The 26,766-nt window shown below is 37.5% G+C and overlaps 1 protein-coding gene across 4 annotated transcripts in view; it reads left to right on the plus strand.

Annotated features, from left to right (window-relative positions):
* TMEM131 (transmembrane protein 131) overlaps positions 1–26,766 on the plus strand; it is a 220,321-nt gene that overhangs the window by 159,325 nt on the left and 34,230 nt on the right. For all 4 annotated transcript variants that reach the window (XM_082427225.1, XM_082427226.1, XM_082427228.1 and 1 more), the window contains 16 exons: positions 910–1,018; positions 4,342–4,450; positions 5,127–5,280; positions 5,372–5,542; positions 6,604–6,714; positions 6,807–6,941; positions 9,443–9,547; positions 10,851–10,937; positions 14,462–14,614; positions 14,717–14,792; positions 14,950–15,067; positions 16,922–17,060; positions 17,768–17,877; positions 18,330–18,396; positions 25,125–25,276; positions 25,670–25,812. In XM_082427225.1, the coding sequence (XP_082283351.1) occupies positions 910–1,018; positions 4,342–4,450; positions 5,127–5,280; positions 5,372–5,542; positions 6,604–6,714; positions 6,807–6,941; positions 9,443–9,547; positions 10,851–10,937; positions 14,462–14,614; positions 14,717–14,792; positions 14,950–15,067; positions 16,922–17,060; positions 17,768–17,877; positions 18,330–18,396; positions 25,125–25,276; positions 25,670–25,812 (1,939 nt within the window). The remainder of the gene's footprint in view (positions 1–909; positions 1,019–4,341; positions 4,451–5,126; positions 5,281–5,371; positions 5,543–6,603; positions 6,715–6,806; positions 6,942–9,442; positions 9,548–10,850; positions 10,938–14,461; positions 14,615–14,716; positions 14,793–14,949; positions 15,068–16,921; positions 17,061–17,767; positions 17,878–18,329; positions 18,397–25,124; positions 25,277–25,669; positions 25,813–26,766) is intronic.

Below are 26,766 nucleotides of genomic sequence, written 5' to 3' on the forward strand. Positions count from 1 at the left end.
GGGATTGCCTGATGAGTGTTCCTTTCTACTGGAAACATCTGGCTTTGACAAGTTTATAAAGCCCCTGAAAATTCAACAGAAATCCCAGAAGTGTTCTGAAATCAAAGGTATATTCAAATTGCATTCTAAAAGAAGATTTTTGATCAAGACTTGTGTTCAGTACCCCAATTTTCATTAGTATATGTTTGGGCAGTAGGATGCCAGGTGAAGGGCCCTGGACCAAGTCAGGACAGCTGGTTTCCAGTTCTGTCTCTGGATGCCAAGCTATTGAAACATCACTCAATATTGCAAGGTGTCCTTCATCTGTAAAACAGGGAAGGAAGTTGGTATCTTTAAGGGCCCTTCCCATGAAAAATGCTTTGTGTCAGTGCAGATTATCATATTAAAAAAGTAACTGCACTTAAATAGTATTTATTTTTTAAGCTTGCTCAAGAAGTGCAAGCTTTTACTGTTTTGTTGTTGTTGTTTTAGGTTTAGTTGTTGGAATAGAAAGCTCTCAGTTTGTTAAGTTGAAAGCGTTCTGACCTCTTCCAGGTTGCGCATCCCTGCCAGCTGCCTCACCGCTCACCCCACAGCTGGGAGTGCAGCCCCTATCACAAGTCCTCATGTCCCCTTCTCTTATATATAAATTAGGCATTCATTTAGAAAATAAATACCTTTTCTTCTATTTTGTGTATTCATACCCATTGTACTTTTTACAGTCACTTTATCATACATTTTTCTTCTGGTCATCATTTTATTTCATAAAAATAGTCTAATGAAGTTAATTTGAGGTCTTATCAGCTTAGCCTACTCTATTTAAAGGGACCGCATAAAGTTAAACTTTTCAAGTTTTGATTCTGCTTTACTTTTCGCTATAAACTGAACCACTAGACGAAAATAATGCTATGTAAATTTTTCTCTTTGCAGAGCGTTCGACCTACACCACAAAATGACGCTATAACGGTACACTTTAAACCAATTACATTAAAAGCTTCAGAAAGTAAATATACCAAGGTTGCAAGTATCAGCTTTGATGGTAAGTATTCAACTTTTTCTCTCTGATAGAGTGCTCTTATTCTGATAAATTAGAAGGCATCTATGTTGACATCTTAATATAGAAACCCAGACCATTTTACAGTCAGATTTTATAGTACTGGTTAGGTTGGTTTTTCTTGTAAATCATCACCAACTCTTATTTGATTGTTTCACGAAAGAAAATATTGTAACTTCATAAACCTAAATTAATATTAGCAAATACATTAGGATTGGAATTAAATTTTTGTTATCTGGGCTCTTTCACATATATACCTATTATGCTTTGCCTTAATTATGAAGTCATTAATTTTTGTAATTAAGTGAATATATATTTGAATTTCAGAAGCATGTTTGAATTTAAGAGCAGAAATAAAGTACTTTCTGTAACATTTCCATATATTGGCTTTTATTAACAAGGCAGACTGTCCTACCTAAACTAAAATAACTGCCTTCATGATAGAATTGTCAAATTAGATAACAATTATTTCAAACATGTATACTGTGTATTTTGACATTTGAAATATTAACCCAGACTTTAGCATATTTTAATAGCATGTTTTTATTCAGTTTTGCCCACTTTACTAGAACATTTACTGAATTTGCTGTCATAAAATTTTTTGAGTAGTGATGTAATGGCTGTCTAGCTGTATATGTAATTTAAATTTAATGAAAGCTGGAACTCCAAGTGAGACTTTTCTCATAAGGGCACGGGCAAGTGAGGAGCCCTGAAGCTTAAGCTTTGGCCTCATGATAAAGCCATCTTTGCTCATGGTCCACATTTTACAGCTAAGCTCCTCATCAGAAGAGAATATTTGGTCACTGAGTGACCTGCTGAGTGTGGCGCAGTGTTTGTGAGAGCATCTGTGCTCACTCCATGCACGTGGAGAGTCTGGGGAGAGTCTGGAGCAACTGCACAGTTGGCTGCCAGTACAGTGTTCATCCTATGAGCTCAGAGAAAACTCCCGAAGAAGCTAAGATTAAATACATGGCATACTTCCACAGTCCAGCTGTCAGGAAATAATCGGTATTGTAGAAGGCTTGATAGCACAGATGTTTCCAAATGTGTGATAAATTGTCTTCTGTGTTGCTAAGATACTAGCCATGACCACCAGTATCAGTGTCAGTATCCGCAGGTACATTGTCTTCCCTTACGGAGAAAGAGAGCGACCAGTAATAATTTCTGACCCCAAGAACAACATGTAGGACCTACCCTTCTGATAAATCTAAGGAGTGGGGGGTATACACTGGGGCAGCTGTGCTGTGTACTTCCCCCATTCTTCTTTTCCAGCTCCTGTATTGACAATACAGTGACTGTTTCCACTGAGATAAATGAAAGTCAGGAATGGTGGTTCTGAGATCACAGACTCCAAAATAAGTGTTTCTTAAAGAAATGATGTAAAATTTAACACAAAGACAAGGGAAAGCATCTTTTAAAGCAGGTGCTACATTTCTTAAAAGTGGTTTTTATTATCATGGGAAAATCCCTCCACCTTTCACCTCCCACCTCTCCCATCACCACCCCGGATTCCAATACAAATGGTATTACCCTTGAGATTGCTGTGAAAATCAATCAAGAAATGCTTGTTTTACTTAACTCTTAAAATTTTCAGGGGGGGCTTCCCTGGTGGCGCAGTGGTTGAGAATCTGCCTGCCAATGCAGGGGACACGGGTTCGAGCCCTGGTCTGGGAAGATCCCACGTGCCGCGGAGCAACTAGGCCCGTGAGCCACAATTACTGAGCCTGCGCATCTGGAGCTTGTGCTCCGCAACAAAAGAGGCCGCGATAGCGAGAGGCCTGCGCACCGCGATGAAGAGTGGCCCCCGCTTGCCACAACTACAGAAAGCCCTCGCAGAGAAACGAAGACCCAACACAGCCAAAAATAAATAAACAAAATTTAAAAAAAAAAAATTTTCAAGGGAATTCCCTGGCGGTCCACTGGCCTGGGTTCAATCCCTGTTAGGGGAACTAAGATCCTGCAAGCCGAGAGGCGTGGCCAAAAAAATAATTAATTAATTAATTTAAAAATTAAAATTAAAAATTTCAGAATGTGCCATGAATATTAACTCCACAATGTTCACTTACCAAGCAAGCATGTCTCATCAAGTCATGATTCTTTATGATTTTTAACTGAATTTTCTTGAGGTTTTGACCACTTCATTGCTAAAATATAACTTGATAAGATACTATGAAATGACTAAATTATGGCCCTTGTTATCAGCCTTATGTAAGAATAAATAGCAAAAAAAAAAAAAAAAAATTTTTAAAGCATCCAGAAACGGCTCTACAGTAAGCAGAAAGAAATGAGGTTTAATGGGAGTTTCAAAAATCTGAATTTGCACCATCTGTACATAGCCACATACTAGATGTCATACCATTTTTTTTGTTGTTCTTTTTTTGTGCTAAAGTTGGATAACAAACATTTGCAGAACTTACATATAAATTCTTGTCATAAGTGGAAGTGTTCCTGAAGTACTTAAAGGGGATAAAGATACACAGCTTCTTTATTTGCTTTGAAAAGAATATCTAATGGGTACACAGATTGGATCCAACTGATTCTTTTCTGTAATTCCAGATGGAATTATTCAGAAGTGCTACAAAACTTAAAGGTTTTACTTCATCTGTGAGGACAATATGATGGCAGGGAGGGTATATGCCTCCTCTTACACTATAGGCTAGGCTTGGCTAATATAAAAAGTCAGAGCTCATCACTCTTGACATTTTTTGCACCAGGCTACTTTATTGGTATTTATAGCAAGACTCCGGCCACACAAGGAATGTTATTTCTTAATCCAGCTGTAAACTAGCAGTTCTCAGTTTGGGGGGCTGGGCAGTTTTGCCTCCCAGGGGATGTTTGGCCATGTCTACAGACACTTTTGGTTGTCACAGCTGATGTCCAGCACAAGGCCGTCCTGTGCGCCGCCCAACATCCCACAGTGCACAGGAACAGCCACCCTGCCACCCAACAGCGAGTGTACCTGGCCTGAACTGTTCGTAGTGCCAAGGCTGAGAAACCCTGCTATAAGTAAAGCCAAAGCTTATGGCTGTAGAGAAGTAGCTCAGATATAGCGCTTTTCCTCCTGAATTGTGTTCACTTGCTAATTCCTTACCCGTTTATCCCGTTACAGGAAAATTAAAATATCTTTCCATTTTTGTATGAAAAATGTGATATTTCAATTAAAATGCTGTAAAAGTATTCTTTGTGCCAGTTTGAAAGCTCAGCTTCTTAAGATTTTGTCAGTCCACATGCAAAGTCACTCTCGTCCTCCTCTGTATAAACTCTTTGGTAGCAAAAGGTGACAGATTATGTTTTATGCTTCCTTTCAGCATCAAAGGCAAAAAAACCATCTCAGTTTTCTGGGAAAATAACTGTTAAAGCAAAGGAAAAGAGTTATTCTAAACTTGAAATACCATATCAAGCAGAGGTTTTAGATGGGTGAGTTTTTCTTTAAAATAAACTTTATAACTTTTTATTAATCAGTAAATTAACTTTTTATTAATCAGTAAATTCATTGATCTTAGCAAAAGTAGTAGCCAAATTCACATAAACTCCATGGAATTCGTGTTGAGAAGAACAACTTCAACTATAAAGGAGAAAAATCTCCTGTATTTTGTTTATTTTTTTTACTTTTTTAGAAGAAAGAGGTAAATGGGCTGATATGATTTGGGCTTAAATGAAGTCTTAATGATTCCATAATACAATAGAAAAATGAATCTGTGATTTTTAAATCATTTGAACCATTTCCTTTCTGTAATTCTTTTTGTAACATGCAAGTGGCTATGGCTTGTTATTAAAGTATATTGTCACTTGAAACAAAATCATTTATATTCCTTTATAGACTCATTAAAACACTGTTCTAGAATTACAGCTTTTTATAAATGGGCAATAATATATGTAGTTCATTTTCTAATTATACTTTAACCAATAATAGTTTAATGTCCAGCACGGCAGGGACTCCATGTGGTCAACCACTAAAATGTTTATAGTCTTAATTCTCTAATAACAGTCCTAATGCTGAACGTAAATTATTACTCACAGCGAAAGAACTTGGATTTTAAATTAACACGTGGAAATAGAAATAATTCATTTTGTTTTTGTTTTTTTCATATAGTTATTTGGGATTTGATCACTCTGCAACACTGTTTCACATCCGGGACACTCCTGCTGACCCTGTGGAAAGGCCAGTTTACCTTACTAACACTTTCAGTTTTGCGATCCTCATTCATGATGTGTTGCTACCAGAAGAAGCCAAAACAATGTTTAAAGTATGTCTGGGAACCCTCATACTTTTAATTTTACTGATCTGCCAAGCAAATGATGCTGACACATTGTTTTTTCTCTCCCGTCACTTCCTAGGTTCACAACTTCAGCAAACCAGTCTCAATTCTTCCAGATGGATCAGGATACATCTTCACTCTGTTTTTTATGCCGTCCACATCATCCGTGCACATAGATAACAATATTTTACTTGTTACCAATGCCTCTAAGTTTCATTTACCTGTGCGGGTATACACAGGCTTTTTAGATGTAAGTATGCTATCTACCTTTAAAATTTAAACTCCCTGTACATCTTTTGTGTTTTCAGCTACTGTCAGGCAGTCGTGTTGCACACACTTAAATTTTGCTGTTTCTGTGCTTTACAAGTTGTCCTAATTCCTCCCTCGTCAGTACTTACAAGATTTTCACCCTCCCAGCAGCCATGTCTCCTCATGATGCAGTTGACTCCTCTAGTTACGCCTCTATTTAGATCTTTTCCACATTCCACTTTCTCTTGGTTTTGCTTTTAAACTGTCATAGTCATGTGGAAGCTAAAAACAAGCTAAGTGGAAGAAAGATATTAAGCAGGGAAGAAATACTATAGGACAGGTGAAAAGGAAACTATGTAGGGAAGAGATGACCAAAACCAGGAAGTGCAAGAATGAAGAAGAGAACCAGATAAGAAAGAGGGAATAGGTGGGAAAGACACAGCTGGAATAGTCACCTAAATATGGCAGGAAAGGAAATAAAGGTCTTTCTAGTACAGAAAATAAGCCAGGGAAAAAAATCCAAACAAAGCTGTGCTTACAATTATCAATGAAAGAAGTTTAGATAAGAAAGAAAACTGATAGGAAAGATATAAAAGAAAAAAAAGTGAAAACATAGAAATGTAGTTCTCCAAAAAGCTAGCATCAATAAGAATTTTAGAGCTGAAAGGACCATCACTATTACACCACTCCTTCTGCATTTCTTTTGCTTAAATGATTACTGGTGTGTAGCTGCTTTCATGAATGTGTGATGTTTGCTGAGACTGAGGACTTTTTGCCTAATTCTCCAGGGCTCCACTTAACCTCACCTAGCACTTTAGTTTCCTGCTGCTTTTATGTGCCTTCAGAGGAGAACTAGCAATTCAGTAGAGGCCATGAGTGTTTTCATTTCTGAGTAATCAAAATATTTCCATTGTGCAAAGTTCTTAATTATATATTATGTATGCGTATATTTACATAAAATATAGGAACCTTAGTATATCTTAATACAGTTATTTTTCTTGATAACATTCTCTTACATAAGTGTGACTTTACATTTAATCTAGTTCTTTTATATCTTTCCAGTACTTTGTATTACCCCCCAAAATAGAAGAACGTTTCATAGATTTTGGTATACTGAGTGCTACAGAAGCAAGTAATATTTTATTTGCAATTATAAACAGCAACCCAATTGAGGTAAAAAAAAAAATTGTGTTTATTCTAACTCACATTTAAGGATTTTATGCTAGTGCCGCAATAATCACTTTCATATCTTTCTCTTTTTTAAGTTGGCTATAAAAAGTTGGCATATCATTGGAGATGGTTTATCCATAGAACTCGTAGCTACTGAAAGAGGCAATAGAACTACAATAATCTCAAGCCTTCCAGAGTTAGAAAAATCCTCTTTATCAGACCAGTCATCAGTAAGTTAACTTTTTTATTGTTTCCTTAAACTTAGATGTAAACCTCAAATAGAAGACTAGTCATCATAATAGTTTTATGAGAGTTGCAATAGCACTGGCTATTTGATGTTGAAAGGACCTTATAGGTAGTCTACTTAAACCCCCTCCTTTCATGGTGAGAGAGCACTTGAGACTCAAAGGAGTTAAGTTATAACAGAAGTGTCCTTACAGGAGAAATTCCCATGGGTAGTAAACTAACCCTGTGTTCATTGAATTCACTAGGCAGAAGAGATAGCTCTGCACATTGATAGAAGGTGTTTTCAATTATGCAGTAATATTTCTGGTCAGTTCTCTGTACTGATTAGAAGAGAGTATCAGTGAGACAAACATCGTTTGGTGGATCTCTGTGTGAATCTCCCTATATACTTTTACTCTATCTTATGTACAGTTGGTCATAAAAGAGCATGAAACAAGAGTAAATGAATATAGCAGTCTAAGCCCTGATCACTACTGAAAAGAGAACTTGGAGTTTATACCTACTCAGAACAGAATTAGTAGAATCACCTTGTACGACTTCGAAGGAGCAGAACATATGTCATCTGTAGGTTAGCATAGAACTTCTTGTGGCAGTTTTACAAAAGGAAAAGCAAATGTCCTTATGCACAGAGGTTACTGACAAATATGCTTCCATGGAATGCCGTAGGTCATAAAAATTGGCTTAAACATTGAAACATCTCCCAAAATAGGTTTTTTGGAGGACAATCTGGCAATATATACCACTCCTGGGAATTTTTCCCATGGAAGTAATTTAAAGAGCCAAAAGCTGTGAGAATGCAGATGTTTGTGATAGCATTATTAATAATTCCAAATAACTGGAAACAGCCAAATGCATAAAGTCATGATTTTATGATTGAATATTAAAGCAAATAAAAAGCTGCAAATACAATTGTATGTAGAAATTTGGAAAAGGATTTCTGAAAACGTGGGAAATAGTACTAAATAATGTGTATTCTAATTGCAGTTGTGTGACATTCAAGCTACATAATCAGATATTGTGGTCGATATATGGGTGTTTGCATTTTAATAATTTATAATGTTTTAAATTTGATTCATAAATAAAGCCTCCTTTTAAAACAAAAAAGAATATGCCCATGAGAAGTAATATTTGTCACCCCAGCCGAGGTTTTATTTTTAATACAAATAGAATGCTGAAAAAGGATAATAATGAGACCAGCCATTAATGTGTTCATTTCAACAATGAAGTTACAGTAAAATTGTATGTTTATCTAATCTGAGATGGTTGAATTATACTGTTTTTTATAAGACATTATAAATTAATAATTTTAGGACTCTGGATCATTTCCTCATACTAAATAACATGTGTTAACACTTACTACTTACATTTGAGAGGTCCACTCAGTAACATGAAGCCTGCTTGAAACTTTAGGGTTTTAGAATTAGGTTTTATATAAAACTGTATAAACACAAAAACAAGGGACAGAAAGATGAGATCACTGTTATGAACGCTTACTTAAAACAGGAAGTTGTAGTGAGTTGCCAGCTTCAAAATAGCAACTCCACAATATGTGTTTTTTTAAGTTTGTAATGCCTAAACTTTCAACTGCTTTCCACCTGTTTTCCAAAAAGCCAAACCTGTGAACTAAATAAGCATCCTGTTCCTTATGAAACACACATTGCCAACAGCTCTCTGTGCTCTTCAGATACATGCTCTTATTTGGCTGGTTAGAGTCATGATGAAAATGTTAAAATTGCACAAAACCAACACAGAAATGCTTATAAAAGGGGGAAAGTGAGTATGTTTGGCATATCAACATTTGTTATTTTGAGGTAAATGTGAACTCTAGGTAAAATATAACTACTACAAACTAAAGTACAACTTCACAAATTGAATTTCATGTTTTTTGGAAGTATCATGATTGAAAAGGTTAAGTGCCAGAAACATCAGCAAATAGCTTGAGAAAACAAGATCCACATTTTCCTTTCTTTCACATTTTTATTGCTTAACTTTTCCTTCTTTCCATGATTCTTGATGTTTCCATATGATCCAATCTCAGTGGATCTGAAGACATGGTTATTAAAACATGACAGAGTTAAATTCAGAACTTGAAGCATAACCAACTTTGTATTAATACTTGTGCCCTAATGCGGCCAAAGGGTCAGTGGAAGGCTGTGTCCCTCTGCTGCAGCCCTCACCCGCTTTGACCCTGCACGTACACGGTTGGGGTGTGAGGACCACACCCCTCCCCAGCTTTGCAGCTGAGAAGTCAGCTGTTCCTCAGGGAACTAGTTTTCTCAGTGGCCCATGGAATAAGTACAGTAGGTAAACATCCAGGGGTGGGCATTATTTTGAGATATTTGTATGTGATGATATGGTAATTCAGTGTTACACCGGTACAGGTTAGGATTTTGAAGTCAGTTTATCACTGTAGCTTTCTTTTCCATTTTAATAGAAAACTTCAGCCAGCAAGGCTGATGAATTATGTCATTTCTCCTACATACAGGTAATATTAGCTTCAGGATATTTTGCAGTGTTCAGAGTCAAACTTACTGCAAAAAAACTGGAAGGGATTCATGATGGGGCCATACAGATCACAACAGACTATGAGGTAAGGACTTTATTTACAGGGATTCATGTCAATGGGGTCTTTCTGAATAATTCAGTCTTTTATTGTTGTTATAGAAACAGAGAACTAAGTTTACTCAGAAAGTTACAGTTTACCACTTTCATGCCTTAAAAACTGAGCTTTTGAGAATAATTTACAGAATATTGGTGTTCATTAGCTCATAGTTTTCTGATAAAACCCAAATCTTTTGACTAAAAACAACTTCAGAAAAATGCATTTGGCACATTTAGAATTGCTGTTAGAAGCCTGCTTACAAATAGTTGTAGCATTGCACAGACCCTGACTGAAATTCCTGAGATAAGTCTCTCTATTTTCTGAGGTCATAAATATCCTCCTGTGTAACATTTCCAAAAAGGAAGATACAATCAGGAAATCACATCTTAATTTGAGTTCTCACAATCATATTTACATGTCATTCTAAGTCAAGGAACCAAGTGAAAATCAGTGAACTTTTTAAAGGCTTTTTGTGGGGTTTGACATGTTGCATTCAATGAGACTTTGAAGAGACATATTTCTGCCACACCTAAATATTTTGATTTATTATTTCAGAGCTCTTTGCTGAAGTCAGCAGCTTGCTACCCTTGTTCTCCTATCTGTTCAGTACATACAACCCCCACATGAAAGAAAACTAATTCAGAATAAACAGAATTGGTCATTTAATAATAAATGATATGTTGGGAATATGTCAGATTAATTACCTCCAAAAATAAGGAATCCACAGTTGTCAGTTTTGATGGGAATAAGTACATTTCATATCTTAGCAAAGTATCAGTATCTTTGTGAATTGCAAATAAGAGTACGAGTTGAGATTCAAAATCTGGAACGTTCAACTCATTTTTTCAAATTAGGTTGATGTTAATTTATTGCTGAGTACAAAAAGTAGAGAGCTATGTAACTTTAGAAAATGCTGGATTTTTCATTCATTGTTTTAGGAGAATAATTGAACTTTACTTTTTACATTAATAATCTACAAAATAACCTATATTATGAAAAATCTGTTCTTCATTCCTTCCCCATTGTTTGGTCTTGTTTACCATGTTTTCATCGAATCCCTGAGAAGTACATGGAAATTTATTGTATTTCAGTGCATTTTATGAAGTACATGGATAGATTAAACAGTATCCATGGGTGATTTTAATTTTGCTTATCAGTTGGTTAATGCTAATATACATCCCAAGATTGGTTCTTTTAATCCCCCAAAATAACTGTCCCCCTGCAACAACTGTCAGTGTCAATCGCAGACTTAAACACTCATTTCTCTGTGGTTTGCTTCTTCCCTCCACAGATCCTAACAATTCCCGTGAAAGCTGTGATCGCAGTGGGTTCTCTGACTTGCTTCCCAAAGCACATGGTTCTTCCACCTTCTTTTCCAGTAAGACAGTTAATTTGTAGCCTTCTTCTTGCTAATTTTTTTTCTCTTTGCCTTTACCTCTATGTTCCTAGAATTCAACAATAAAGTCAGTTACTCTTTATTAATCACTTATTTTAAGGTAAGACATTGTACCAGCTTCTTTAGGAGACATAAAGAAGAATAAGAAATAGTCCCTTCTCTCAAAAAGTTTTCAATCTAGAATGAGAAATGGGTCCATGATTCATAGACGTAGAGCAGGATGTAGAAATTGCCCTAAGAGGTGAAAAATAACATGCTATGAAGAAAATACATATCTAATTGATGAAGGTGCCATGTGAATTGGCTTGGAATTTCTTCTGGCAGGGATAGACAAGGGGTAGCAAGAATAACATTCAGGGCCCAGGGAACAACCTGAATAGAGACACAGGCAGCAAAGTCTGAGATGGCTTTAGGCAGTGGTGAGTTGTCCAGTTTTACAAGAATGCAGGGAAGTTTCAAGAGAGAAGATGGAATGGTACCTTGGAGTGATAGCATGAAAAAAATGCAATGCACTTAAGTCCATGAAAATCTAAAGTTTTTGAGCAGAGGCTGGACGTCGTCAGAGTTAAGCTTTCAAGACTGGCTCTCTGGCAGAAGTAAATGTAGGACACGTCTGGGAGTAGCAATAGTGTGCCTGGAAGCCAACCCAGAGACTCTGGCCACGGTCCACAAGGAAAACGTCAAAGGGAGGTTTGAGCTTAAGGCGTTGGCAGAGGCAGTAAATCTCTTTCATACCTCCACGCCTTTGCTGCTCATCTGCCTTGGCTGCCCTTCCTCCTCTCCTACCTTCAAGAACTCCTACATGTCTTTCAAGATCCAATTCCATTGTCCTCTCCTCTCTGAAGATTTCTTCACTAGACAGTACTAGTTATTTCATGTGTTCTTCTGAAACAATTTGAGATTACTTCTCTTGCAGCAAGCCTCACATTGTGCTGTAAATGTTGCCTTATGTGTTGGTCTCCCCAACAAGACTCTGAGATCCGGTGGGAAAGAGATGAGGGATCTTATACCCAAGTAGCAGGTATCTAGTAGATAATGGGTGGATGAAGGAGCAAAATGATGAAAAAGAGAACATAGGCAAGAGACATTTCAGATAAACCGTTTGAACTCTACTTGAATATCTTGAGGAGGTCATACTAATGGAAACAGGTATGGGTAGGTAGGTAGATAGAGGACTCAAGAACGTGACATAGAGTTTGAGCCTGGAGAACAGGGAGGAAAGAAACGGGGAAACCAGGAGGCCACCTTTTGCAGGAAGATAGTGTAGTCGATTCAGGACGCCTCGGAGCAGATGGAAGTGTCTCTCAGCTGTGGTAGGAGACCTGACAGGTTAAGAGAAACAGTACATTGCAAAATCTTAACGCTATATACGATAATACCTAAATTCAAAATTTAGCCTCTTAAATATAAATTAGCTTCAAATATAAATTTGAATTAATAGGTTCAGCACACCTAAGTTTGGATCTTAATTAAATCTTTGTCTTCTTATCATTCCACTTTGTACTGACTATACAGAACTCTTGACTTCATTATTTATCCAAAAGAACCTTCAATTGCCTTTTCAATCCATGATCTCCTTGATCCCTGCATAAATCCTGGAAGGGAATAATTCAATAGATGACTAAGTGAAAGGCTCATGGACAGAGTAAATGAGAAGGCATCTATAAAAACAAGGTGTTGGTTTTGCAGTACTTCAGATTAAGCCTTCAGGTATCTTCAGATGGCTTATAGGATCAGATATTTGCTTGGAATTACAAATTAACTTGATAATTGGTCTTAATTGGGCTGCTGTAACAAATTACCATAGATTGGGTGGCTTAAACAACAGACGTTTATTTCTCATGGTCCTGGAGGCTGGGAAGTCCAAGATCAAGGCACCAGCAGATCTGGTGTCTGGTGAGGGCCTACTTCCTCGGTTTGCCGATGGGCATCTTCTCATTGTATCCTTGCACAACCAAAAGAGCAGACAGGGAGGGCAAGCTCTTGTGTCTCTTTTAAGGGCACTAATCCCGTTCATGAGGGCTCCACCCTCATGACCTGATCACCTCCCGAAGGCCCTGCCTCCTGATACCATCACACTGGGGGTTAGGATTTCAACATGTGAGTGTGGGGGAGCACACAGACATTCAGCCCATAACAGTCATGAAATTCTGTAAAATCTCTTATCAGATGGAGACTACTAGAGCCAAGTGATGAAAACTTGGTACTTAAGAATGAACATTTCAAATAACTCACAGTTTAATACTTCGTATTTGAATACCATTGTAAAATGAACTTCTGTATCTGTTCCCTCTTTTGATCCCCACCATACCCCTGAGAGACAAGATGTGGGCACAAGAGTAGTAGTTATTACAGGTGCATGAAGACCAGGTAACTGCCGGGAAGACACAGCTGGTTGGAGGCCAAGCTGGGACTCAGCATAGGCTTCTGCTTTCTTCTCTTATGTTCTTATCCTCACAGCAGCGTCCCCACCCTCTAACATCTTTCTACTCTGGTTAGACTGTAAATGATGAGTGTTAGTCTTAACTGCACTGTCATTCAACTCCTTTTACTGTTCATTTTCTTAACTTCTTTGTCTTTTTTTTTTTTTTTTTAACTTTTATTTATTTATTCAGCTGTGCCAGGTCTTAGTTGCAGCACGCAGGATCTTTTAGTTGTGGAATGTGGGATCTAGTTCCCTGATCAGGGATCAAACCCAGGCTCCCTGCACCGGGAGCGGGAGTCCTAACTGCTGGACCACCAGGGAAGTCCCGACTTCTTTGTCTTTCAATACCAAATATTAGACCAGCAGGTCTGGTCATTTTAGAGACTTCTTCAAATGACTAGGAATCAGGTTATAGGATTCTGGTTCTGTATTCAGACAAAAGAAAGTAAAATATTATAATATGATTCTTATTGATGATTATTTGAATCATGTAATTTTTTATTTAAAATCTGGTACCCTGTCATAGGGAGAAGCATGCAGCTGATAAGAGCAATCATTGGTAATTTAATGATTTAATCTGTATGCTGTTTTAATATGATGCTTGATAACGTGTGTTTTTTAAAAACGTCTAATTTCTCTTTGGCACAAATAGTATTTTTCTTTTATAAAGAAAATAGCTTTGGATTTTAGAGTTCAGTTATTTCATCCTGAATTTGGATACTTTTAAGGCAACCTGGCCTTGGTATAATCAAACCTTTCTTAACAAACTGACAGTGACTGCTTCCTTTATTCAAAGCTAGCTCTGTACCTTTGTTAGTATGTGAACATTTTTACTTTAATTCATTTTTACGAAATTGCAGAGATTTTTCCTGCTAATTTATCTGTAATAGGCCATAAAAACAACAAAATACATATATTTGGAGGAGGGGCTCTGGTTACAAATTTAAAGTTTATCAACTTTTGAAAATTCTAAATGTCCTTTGAACTTTGGTTTCCTAGAAATATGTCTGTCAGCTCTAAAGTGTGTGTTCTGAAGAAAATCTACCATTTACAGATGAGTTTGTCTGTTTTCTTCCTTCAGGGGAAAATAGTTCATCAGAGTTTAAATATTATGAATTCCTTCTCACAGAAGGTAAAGATCCAACAAATACGATCTTTGTCAGAAGATGTACGATTTTACTACAAACGATTACGGGGCAATAAGGAAGATTTGGAGCCAGGGAAAAAATCAAAGGTTTGAAAATGTTATATTTGCAAAAATCCCCATCCATTAGTCCTTTGTTATCATGACCTTCTGTGGATTTGGGATTCATGGTTCTCCTGTGCCTCTTTATAGATTGCAAACATTTATTTTGATCCTGGACTGCAGTGTGGGGATCATTGCTATGTTGGCTTGCCTTTTCTGTCCAAATGTAAGTTATCTTGCCGTTCTCTCTCATGCCCTTCACTCCCTCCCCAGAATACTCTTTAATAAAAGGCGGCCACTTTTAAAGCCCATCCCTATCTCTTGATGCTATAGAAATCATTTGAAGGGCTGACTACGTCATACCATTTGTCTCCTTGGTTTAGCTGAACCCAAAGTACAGCCTGGTATAGCCATGCAGGAAGATGCTTGGGACGCTGACTGGGATTTGCATCAAAGCCTGTTCAAAGGATGGATGGGAATAAAGGAAAATTCCGGTCATAAGTAAGTGGTTTTGCTTCATTTAAGTATTTGAGCTGTCTTTACCAGTATGAAACATGACTTTCTAAAGTTATTCTTATATTAGGTTATTTTATTTCTCTGTAGGTAAGAAAATATGCCTAATCTTCAGGAAATTATAATGAGGCATCTTGAATTGCCATTGTAATTGTATATTTCTCAGAAGTATGCACACTACCATTTTTGTCTTTTTTCCAGTGTTCTAGATGCTTCCTTAAAGTCAAAGAAACTCGATGAAGTTGTCCTTGTGTAGGATAACTTCATTGTTTACCTTAGACACATCCATTTGCATAAGAAAGAAAGTTTCTACCTACCACTGACCTCTGTTAAAGGCTAGGAAAACACTTTCTGGGTTTAACCTCACAGGAGGAGTGTCTCTGCTCCTCCTGAAAAGAACTGCTTCCTCTCTTTCCAGAGCTGAGTTGTTAGGGGTGCCTGGCCCGTTCACATGGGCTCAACCTTATGTCTGTGGCAGGTAGAAAATGTCCCAGCGGCAAATCAGTACCGCATCTGGATTCAAAAGCAAAGACACACTTCTGTGGCAGTATAGAAATTTGATCTTTCTGTGTACTTCAGAACAGAATTTGACTAGCAAACTGATGAAAACTGTTCTTCTCCATTGGCTGATTTGAAATGTATTTGTCAGTATCATCAAGATCTTCCAATTTGTAGTATTGTTAAGATTTTCAAGCCATGAATGATTAAATCTGCAGGTTTCTATTTATCTGAACTATCTGCTGTGAAAAGTTCTCTTAAGGCAAAAGAGAGTTAAATTTTAACTTTAAAATGGTTAAAATTAGTACAGAGACTACTTCTAATGAACTCACTAAGAGAACACTAATTCAAACACTCCTTGGTCCTCTACAGTTCCATAGCAGACATTGTAAGGTATAGGTCACCTCCACAGTTTAGCATCCAATTATGAATAAATAACTTGCAGTGCTGCCCTAGGTTCATCTGCCAAGGAACCTCTTCACACCCCACCCCCTGAAACCCCTGCTTTCCTCTCTGTGAGCCTAGTGTTTCACTCCTAAAGACCCAGGCTCCCTGCCTGCCCTGTGCCACTGTGTCCCAGTTGCACAGTGAATGTGGCATTTTCCCTGCCCCTGCCTTTGTCTTACTTTCTCAGCGTGCATGTTACAGAGAATTTGTTACTCGTCATACAAAACCGGTACTCTCACCAATATTAGGGTGTCATAATTCAGTAGTCTTATAGGATAAAACAGGCTTCAGTGTTTGTGCCCAGGCACCTTAGCCCCATTTATAATATTATTTCCTTAGGGAATGTGCTCTGAGTTCTTAACAGCTGGCTTATAAATACTCATAAGTAGGGAAATAGTCAAATGAGGCCCTGAAAATTGCTCTTAACTATATATATCTGGACAGAATCCTCATATGTGTTACCTCTTCAACTGATGTCTTCATTGTATATCAGGATTTTGTTTTGTTTTTTATCTCAAGTGGGGAAAAAGCCATATGCCAAGCAGTGCACTGCCTTCTTATTAGTTCGACTGAAAATATTTGCCTGCTGTTGGTGTCTGAATCTTTCCACTAAACATGCAAGATCCTTTAGGATCCCCATAACATCATGTTATCTGAATATCCCTGCCTTTTCCCTTTCGTATTCAGTACGTAAAGAATACTGTACAGGTGATCAGTGATACTTTGGCAGCTCTTTGTGCCAAAATAGAGACATCTTCATACATGTCTCTATGAAAAGCATAATTAAATATTAGAGCAAATAAAATTTCTCAAGTACACAAGCCTAATAGAATTTCCTGTATTCAGAAAACTCAAATATTTCATTTTGTTACAGTGACTTACAAATTGTTTTTCTAGATTGAGCGCTATATTTGAAGTAAATACAGACCTTCAAAAAAACATACTGTCAAAAATCACTGCCGAGCTCTCCTGGCCATCCGTCCTCAGCTCACCCCGTCACATGAGGTTTCCCCTTACTAATACAAACTGCTCTTCTGTAAGTATTCAGAGTGACATCAGTTCTGGGAAATCTGTAATAGGGTTATGAAGTATCTGCTCTTTTTTTTTTTTTAACATCTTTATTGGAGTATAATTACTTTCCAATGTTGTGTTAGTTTCTGCTGTATAACAAAGTGACTCAGCTATACATATACATGTATCCCCATATCCCCTCCCTCTTGCGTCTCCCTCCCACCCTCCCTATCCCACCCCTCTAGGTGGTCACAAAGCACTGACCTGATCCCCCTGTGCTATGCGGCTGCTTCCCACTAGCTATCTATTTTACATTTGGTAGTGTACATATGTCCATGCCACTCTCTCACTTCGTCCCAGCTTACCCTCCACACCCCCACCCTCCCTGTGTCCTCAAGTCCATTCTCTACATCTGCGTCTTTATTCCTGTCCTGCCCTTAGGTTCATCAGAACCATTTCTTTTTTTTTACATTCCATATATATGTGTTAGCATACGGTATTTGTTTTTCTCTTTCTGACTTACTTCACTCTGTATGACAGACTCTAGGTCCATCCACCTCACTACAAATAACTCAATTTCGTTTCTTTTTATGGCTGAGTAATATTCCATTGTATATACGTGCCACATCTTCTTTATCCATTCATCTGTCGATGGACACTTAGGTTGGCTGCATGTCCTGGCTCTTTTAACGGTGGCAATCTTTCAGTTACTGTGTCTTTACTTCGTTTAAGGAAGAAGAGATTACGTTAGAAAATCCTGCAGATGCTCCTGTCTACATTCAGTTTATTCCTCTGGCCTTATATTCCAACCCTTCCGTCTTTGTAGATAAGTTTATATCAAGGTAGGCATTGCGGGTAGATTATCAAAATGTTTTCATATTAGCAGTGAATTATTATTTTACACATTTAAAACTTTATTTCAGCTCATACAGTAATAGATTGGGCTTAGAGAAATTCTGCATCTGTAATTTAAGTTGAGAGAAGGTTCTGGGGAGAGAGAGGGATATTATATTAGGCATCTAGAAAAGCTTCCAGTTTAAGACAAGAAAAAAATAATATAGAACTCCTTCCTAAAATCTTATAAAGAGGAAGCAAGTGGTGGAGCCTTTCAAATATTTTAGTTTTAAAAAGTGAACAAAATATTAACTGTAAATTGTAACTATTTTTTGAAGGCTGTTAATCTGATAACATTGATCTCAAAATCTGCCAAAACATAAGCACAACCTTAGTATTTATAACCCCTTTAATTATGATGCTGTTTACAAAGAAATATGTGTATGTTTTTTTATTTCAGGTTTAACTTAAGTAAGGTGGCAAAGATAGATTTAAGAACACTAGAATTCCAAGTCTTCAGAAACAGTGTAAGTATTCAAACTTCATACTATTCCAAAGAAGTAATTCTACGATATGATCAATGCAAATGTGAAAGAAAAATATTGACCATCCTTAAATTGGCTGAAGGGCAAGTTACTGAAGAAGTCAGAACTGTCTAGTAATTATTTTAGAGGCAAAAAGCCCCAGAAGAATGGGTGGGATTTAGATTGCCATGAGACACCCTTAATAGAAGGTCCTGTTTGTGGGCATTAAACATTAAGGTCATGAAGGTTCATAATAATGGCTGCCAGAACCTCTGAGAGTATGTAGATAAGGTATATACTGATAGATAAGTTTTTTTTTTTATTAAGCCTCAAAATATTGAGCTTGGTCATTTAAATTTTTATTTTGGATACTTTCTAATAAAATTGTAAGCTCCATGAAGGCCAGACCCGCGGCTAGCTGTATTCATACTTAGCGCAGTAGCGAGCATAGTTTTAACTCAACAAGTATTTTTAAACCAATAAATGTATACATAAACTGGTTTGTTCTAGGACCAAATATTCTCTATCATACGGGCCGGGCTGAGCAGCCACTAACCACTCATGATTATATAAGAACTTAATGTGTAGGATCTGTGTCAGTCAGGAAATTAGCACTTGGAACTAAAGCCACCTGCAAACCGGCCCAAGTCTCTTGGCCTCGATGCCCTTCCTCCTGCCCAGCCACTCTCATCCAGCCTTAAACAGCCTGTTCACACCAGCCCTGCTGGCTGTGGAGCCTGCACTGATTCGGCTCTCTGGCTCTCCCTGAATCTTCGTCTGCAAGCATGTTAACTGTGTTTTTTGTTTTCTTTTTGACGTATGGTAGGTACCTTGTTTCCCAGTTCTGGGTATAAGCTCCTTGAGGGCTTGTCTTCTATTTGTATGGTTTCCTTCCCACATTTATAATACGAATGGTGTTGAGTGAATGAGAGTAGGAATCTAGTTAATCCTCCATCATCTGAATTACTCTGAGTGAAAACAGTAAACAGCCAGCTCCTTCCTCTCCTTGCTGTGAGCTCTTTTGCTGAGCACGTCCCAGTCTGTCAAGTAGCCACGGGATGCCTTCCTGCCATGCTGTGGCTTTGCTGCTTCCCATTGGGAATGAGGGAGGTTGGCTCCTAGAATAACCATGGCTTTGTATCTACTAGCTTGGTCACCTCGACCAAGTAAATAAACGTTTCCAAACTTCAACTTCTTCACTTGTAAGTGAAGTTAATAATTTGTATATTACAAAGTTTTTGAACAGGTTAAACAGACCAACATGGAAGCCCTTAGATGGGTTGCTTGGGACATAGGAAGCCCTCAATGAATGTTGACTGGATGAGTCAATCTGTGGCTCACCAGGTGGGAAGGAAAGGCAATACGAAGGTTTTCAGTATTTCATGAGCACCTACTATGTGTCAGCATTATGCCAGTTGCATTCACGTTTATAATTTCATGTAATCATTACAATAGCCAGGCTGAGCTATTACTAACCACCCTAAGAATAAGTATTTCCCTTGTTCTGTTGGTGGTGGAAAAACAAAGCTCAGAGAGAGGAAGTAACTTGCCCAAGTTCCTACCTGTCATAACTGGCAGGGCCAAATTCAAAACTAGTTCTCTCAGAGTCCAGAACCCTTGCCCATACTTTCGTGACACATGGTCATTACTGGTTAGGAATCACTAATTAACCTGTCCAACTTGATGTTTTGTAGTTCTTGAAGGATTTGTGTCCTTTCCCATAGCTTTGTGTTTTAATGTATAAGGCATAAATTAGCCAAACCTTTATGGAATTTGTATTGTCTATTGTCTATTTTTAAGTAAATCTTAAATAAGAAGGTAATTTTTAAAAAAAGAGAAAGTAATTTTCAATGTTGTATTTTTCTTTTCTGCTGAGTAATAGGTAGAATACTAGACTGAAATTTAGACAGTCTCATATTCTAGTCCATGCCCTTCTCCTGGAATCTTTTTTACTTTGCTTTTTCCATCCATAAAGTGCCAACATAATAAGTTCAAGGTTATCTAGACTCCAAATATCTAGAAAGCTCAGTAACCAGAAATTCCTTTTACTCTGCTTTTATAAGAGAGGAAATACTCATAAGAAGTAAATGACCTAGTATTTACCTTTTTTTATCTTACCAGATCTTTAGTGGTACCTACAAGATGTAGGTACTGTGAGAGATAGGAAGATGAGTAAGAATACTCTAGACCTCAGGAATTTATTCTAAATAAGAAATGCTGGAGGAGGTCTTAGGGTGAGCTTAGGATAAATTCTATCACAGTTCTCTACAGTGCTATAAAACTGTGGATCTCAGAATATTTGGTCTCAGGATTCCTTTACAGTCTGAAAAATAATTAAGAATTTCTACTTTACCTCAATTTTTAAAAATTATTAAGGACTCCAAAGAGATTTTTTGTTTATGTGGTTTGCATCTATCAATATTTACCATATTAGAAATTAAAACTGAGAGATCATTAAAATATTGATTTAATTCATTTAAAATAATAATAAAATAATAAGCCCATTCTATTTGACATAGATAATATAAAAATGAAAAAATAGATATATATTTTTTTAAGAACCATTTTGTAAGAAGAGTAGATTGTTTTACATTTTTACAGAGCTCTTCAATGGCTCTCTGACTTAATATACAGATAGATTCTCCTATCTGCTTCTGCATTCGGTCTCTTATGATACATTGTTTTCGATGAAGTATATGATAAATATCTGACCTGACCTGACACATTCATGTAGTTGCAAAAAGGAGTGTCTTAATTGCCTTTTTAGTTCTCATAACACCATGCATCAGTCATTTGGAAAATATTGCTTCACTAAGATATGAAGAGCTTCCAAATGTTGACACAATTCACTCTGCAGTATCCAGAAAATCATATTCATTTTTACAACCACTAATCTCATCAGGGAGTTCTTTAACTATTGGCTCTAAAGCTCACAGGGCCAAAATTCTAAATTTCGCTCAAACACTCAAATTTTACCATTGGCAACAAATGCCTCAGTTGTTTCCCTTAAAGGAACAGATGCACTTCATTTTCGTAAAAATGTCTACTAACTACTCCAGTCTGAATAACCATATATTGACTGTCAATCGTTCTTTCAAATATAAATGGTGTTGCGGAGGCAGGAACTAGTTCAATTGGCATCTGAAACGATAGCTCTTCCAGACAGCATGGTCCAGCATGCTGCAAGGGGTGCTGCATGCGTACTCCATTTTATCACATGGTATTGAAAAGGCACGTGCTCAGTAAATAGCCTCACCTGCCAGAGAGCAGACAGCAGAAACAAGAAGAACTACAGTCCTGCAGCCTGTGGAATGAAGACCACATTCACAGAAAGATAGGCAAAATGAAAAGGCAGAAGACTATGTACCAGATGAAGGAACAAGATAAAACCCCAGAAAAACAACTAAATGAAGTGGAGACAGGCAACCTTCCAGAAAAAGAATTCAGAATAATGATAGTGAAGATGATCCAGGACCTTGGAAAAAGAATGGAGGCAAAGATCGAGAAGATGCAAGAAATGTTTAACAAAGACCTAGAAGAATTAAAGAACAAACACCTAGAAGAATTAAAGAACAAACAAACAGAGATGAACAATACAATAATTGAAATGAAAAATACACTAGAAGGAATCAGTAGCAGAATAACTGAGGCAGAAGAACGGATAAGTGACCTGGAAGATAGAATGGTGGATTTCACTGCCACAGAACAGAATAAAGAAAAAAGAATGAAAGGAAATGAAGACAGCCTGAGAGACCTCTGGGACAATATTAAACACACCAACATTCATATTATAGGCGTCCCAGAGGAGAAGAGAGACAGAAAGGACCTGAGAAAATATTTGAAGAGATTATAGTTGAAAACTTCCCTAACATGGGAAAGGAAATAGCCACCCAAGTCCAGGAAGTGCAGAGAGTCCCAGGCAGGATAAACCCAAGGAGAAACATGCCAAGACACATAGTAATTAAATTGACAAAAATTAAAGACAAAGAAAAAGTATTAAAAGCAACAAGGGAAAAACAACAAATAACATACAAGGGACTCCCATAAGGTTAACAGCTGATTTCTCAGCAGAAACTCTACAAGCCAGAAGGGAGTGGCACAATATATTTAAAGTGATGAAAGGGAGGAACCTACAACCAAGATTACTCTATATCCGGCAAGGATCTCATTCAGATTTGACAGAGAAATCAAAAGCTTTACAGACAAGCAAAAGCTAAGAGAATTCAGCACCACCAAACCAGCTCTACAACAAAGGCTAAAGGAACTTCTCTAAGTGGGAAACACAAGAGAAGAAAAGGACCTACAAAAACAAGCCCAAGACAATTAAGAAAATGGTAATAGGAACATACATATTGATAATCACCTTAAATGTGAATGGATTAAATGCTCCAACCAAAAGACACAGGCTCACTGAATGAATACAAAAACAAGACCCATATATATGCTATCTACAAGAGACCCACTTCAGACCTAGGGACACATACAGACTGAAAGTGAGGGGATGGAAAAAGATATTCCATGCAAATGGAAATCATAAGAAAGCTGGAGTACCAATACTCATATCAGATAAAATAGACTAAAATAAAGAATGTTACAAGAGACAAGGGAAGGGCACTACATAATGATCAAGGGATCAATCCAAGAAGAAGATATAACAATTATGAACATATATGCACCCAACATAGGAGCACCTCAATACATAAGGCAACTGCTAACAGGTATAAAAGAGGAAATCGACAGTAACACAATAATAGTGGGGGACTTTAACACCTCACTTACACCAATGGACGAATCATCCAGACAGAAAATGAATAAGGAAACACAAGCTTTAAATGACACAATAGACCAGATAGATTTAATTGATATTTATAGGACATTCCATCTGAAAACAGCAGATTACACTTCTTCCTAAGTGCGCACGGAACATTCTCCAGGATCGATCACATCTTGGGTCACAAATCAAGTCTCGGTAAATTTAAGAAAATTGAAATCATATCAAGCATCTTTTCCGACCACAACACTATGAGATTAGAAATCAATTACAGGGAAAAAAATGTAAAAAACACAAACACATGGAGGCTAAACAATATGTTACTAAATAACCAAGAGATCACTGAAGAAATCAAAGAGGAAATCAAAAAATACCTAGAGACAAATGACAATGAAAACACAGCGATCCAAAAACAAAAAAAGGCACGTGCTCAAGGGTTGAGATTTAATAAGATTAATATTTATTACTGTTTAATCAGTAACAGTTTTTTTGGGTTTTTTTTTTTAACTGCAAGTGCATTTCAGTGAGGAAGACAGTGGCTACTAGGGAAGTTTGATGCCACTGCCTTGCTTCTAGCTAAAGGGTCAGCAGTTTTACCCACCATTGCTTTTGCTGACCATCAGTGCAAAGGTCAACACAGTGAAAAAGGCAAAGAACGTCTGTCGGTGTTCTGAAAATAGTTTTGACACCTGAAAAGACCTCTGAGATCCTCAGGGGTCCATGAATCCCTCTTTAAGAACCACCACTACAACAATTATTGAGAATTATTGAGGGCCTTAGTGATATCCCAGAGGCATTACAACATCCTAAAGTATTTTCCAAGTCATCAGAGTTTAAATTAGTTGTTTTGGCGAATATATGTATAATATATAACGTGTTCATCAATTACTCAGAATAGTTCATTTAAAAGGGAACTTATTTACCAACCATTTTGGAGCAATCGAAACATTGTTGTCCTAGTAGACATGGACAGAGAAGAATTTTCGCTGTAGGAAAAACTATTTGCCTCAGAAGTGAGAATTAAAAAGTAGTGTGCTTCACAAAGTCTGTTGACTATGAAGTTATGTTTGTAGAATCGTGCTGTTGAAGTAGATAGATCTGTATATAGTAGAAAAATCATGCAAAATGCACTCTCCTTTCACAAGTTAGCAGAGCCATGTAGAACCATGGACATTTATACCCAAGTATTACCAACCCTTCCCCCAAAAAAGTTTAAGGTTAATGTTACTTGAAATCAGAACAGTGTAACCTTATATGTGAACTATGATTTTTTAAAAAATAAAAAACAAATGTTTTTTAATTTTATCTATAACTGTCGGGAAGTCATATTTTGATGATTAAACTAAGCTATTACTTGAACTTTAAATCATCAAGTGTTTATGAAACAGTAATTGTGGGCTTAGATTTCAAAATAAAATTCAAAGATAGATTGATATGAATTGGAAATATTTTTACAAATAAAATGATGCAACCTTAAGATCCTCCAGCTGATACCTGTCTGAGGGGAGGGGCAGAAAAACAGTGACTGAAAGGGGGGACAGCACCGGTAGGACTTCGGGGTGCTGGGTGTTCACTACACAGCTATTTGCTTTGTGCTAAAACACTGAGCTACTCATCTCTTAGGTTTGTGTCCTTTTCTGTTTTTGTGTCATGTTTCAAAACTTTTAAAGTTAAAAATAAAAAGATCTGTACACAAAAACAAGTGCTTAGTACAAACATGAAGACTTTGGTGACCTGGGGAACAAAGCCCTTTCTGGGACTTAATGCAGAATATAAAGTGTCGTCATTGGTTGCCCAGCTCTGCTTGCCAGCCATCCAGCCTCTAAATCATCAGGGATAGAATTGTTTATATAGTTGATCAATTCGAGGAACTAATACTGGGCTGTGGATGGGGTAAAGGGAAAAAAATTTTTCCAGAGAATATACTAATGACTCCTATTTGTTTACCCAATGATTCAAGGCTCATCCACTGCAGAGTTCAACAGGATTTACAGAGGGCCTCTCCCGACATTTAATTTTAAACCTAATTTTAAAACCTGGAGAAAAGAAATCTGTCAAAGTAAAGTTTACTCCAATTCACAATAGAACTGTTTCTTCCCTAATCATAATCAGGTATGTTCTGTGATTTAAGTATGGGTTGACTTTTAGTACTTACATAGAGTCCTTTCTTGATTCGTTGCAGTATTAATATTTGCATTAATTTATTTATGAAATAGGGTATTCATCTTGCCCAGAATACACACACATACCACGCCTCATGAAAGATACCTTTGTGATTATATTTTTAGCTAAAAGACCTGAATACTGTCTTCCTGTACCACGTGTGACTCTTCAAAGTGAAAAGCTCTTGCTCCTTTTCATGTAAACATTTAAAAATTTTTCAAGTGCAAATTAAATTTAGTGTATTAATTTTTACATGGTTTATAAAGTAACAGTAAAAATTATAGATCAAAAGATTGTACAAATTTAATGGGAGGAAAATCTGTGGTTCTTGTTCTTACATAGAAATAACCTGACTGTGATGGATGCTGTGATGGTCCAAGGACAAGGAACAACTGAGAACTTGAGGGTGGCAGGCAAGCTTCCAGGTCCAGGGAGCTCCTTGCGCTTTAAAATCACAGAAGCATTATTAAAAGACTGTACAGACAGTGAGTATTCCTATCATATCCAAGGGCAGAAATTTCAGCGTTTGTTGTCAACAGTAAATAATTCCAAAAACAAGAACAGTATTTCTACATGTGCACATGTGTACATTAGTGATGGATACTTAAGATTTTTTTTTAATTAATTAATTTATTTATTTATGGCTGCGTTGGGTCTCCGTTTCTGCGCAAGGGCTTTCTCTAGTTGCGGCAAGCGGGGGCCACTCTTCATCACGATGCGCGGGCCTCTCACTATCGTGGCCTCTCTTGTTGCGGAGCACAGGCTCCAGACGCGCAGGCTGAGTAATTGTGGCTCACGGGCCCAGTTGCTCCGCGGCATGTGGGATCTTCCCAGACCAGGGCTCGAACCCGTGTCCCCTGCATTGGCAGGCAGACTCTCAACCACTGCGCCACCAGGGAAGCCCGATACTTAAGATTTTAAGAAAACAACCTGACTTGCTTTCAGAGTTGTTTGGTTTGGATCTTAAAAAATTTGAAGTGGGGCTTCCCTGGTGGCGCAGTGGTTGAGAGTCTGCCTGCCAATGCAGGGGACACGGGTTCGAGCCCTGGCCTGGGAGGATCCCACATGCCGCGGAGCGGCTGGGCCCGTGAGCCACAGCTACTGAGCCTGCGCATTTGGAGGTCTGGAGCCTGTGCTCCGCAACAAGAGAGGCCGCGAAAGTGAGAGGCCCGCGCACCGCGATGAAGAGTGGCCCCCGCTTGCCGCGACTGGAGGAAGCCCTCGCGCAGAAACGAAGACCCAACGCAGCCAAAAATAAGTAAATAATAAATAAATTAAAAAAAAAAAAAAAAAAAAAAATCAGCTTAGTTTAAAAAAAAAAAAAAAAAAAAAAAATTTGAAGTGTCAGTATTCATTGCATGCCTTAGATGATTTACTCTGAATGTGAAAAATAAAGCACAGTAAGTCCCCTACATATGAACCTTCAAGTTGCAGACTTT

Source organism: Balaenoptera physalus (genome assembly GCF_965194825.1).
Source record: "Balaenoptera physalus genome assembly, chromosome: 15".
Lineage (NCBI taxonomy): Eukaryota > Metazoa > Chordata > Mammalia > Artiodactyla > Balaenopteridae > Balaenoptera > Balaenoptera physalus.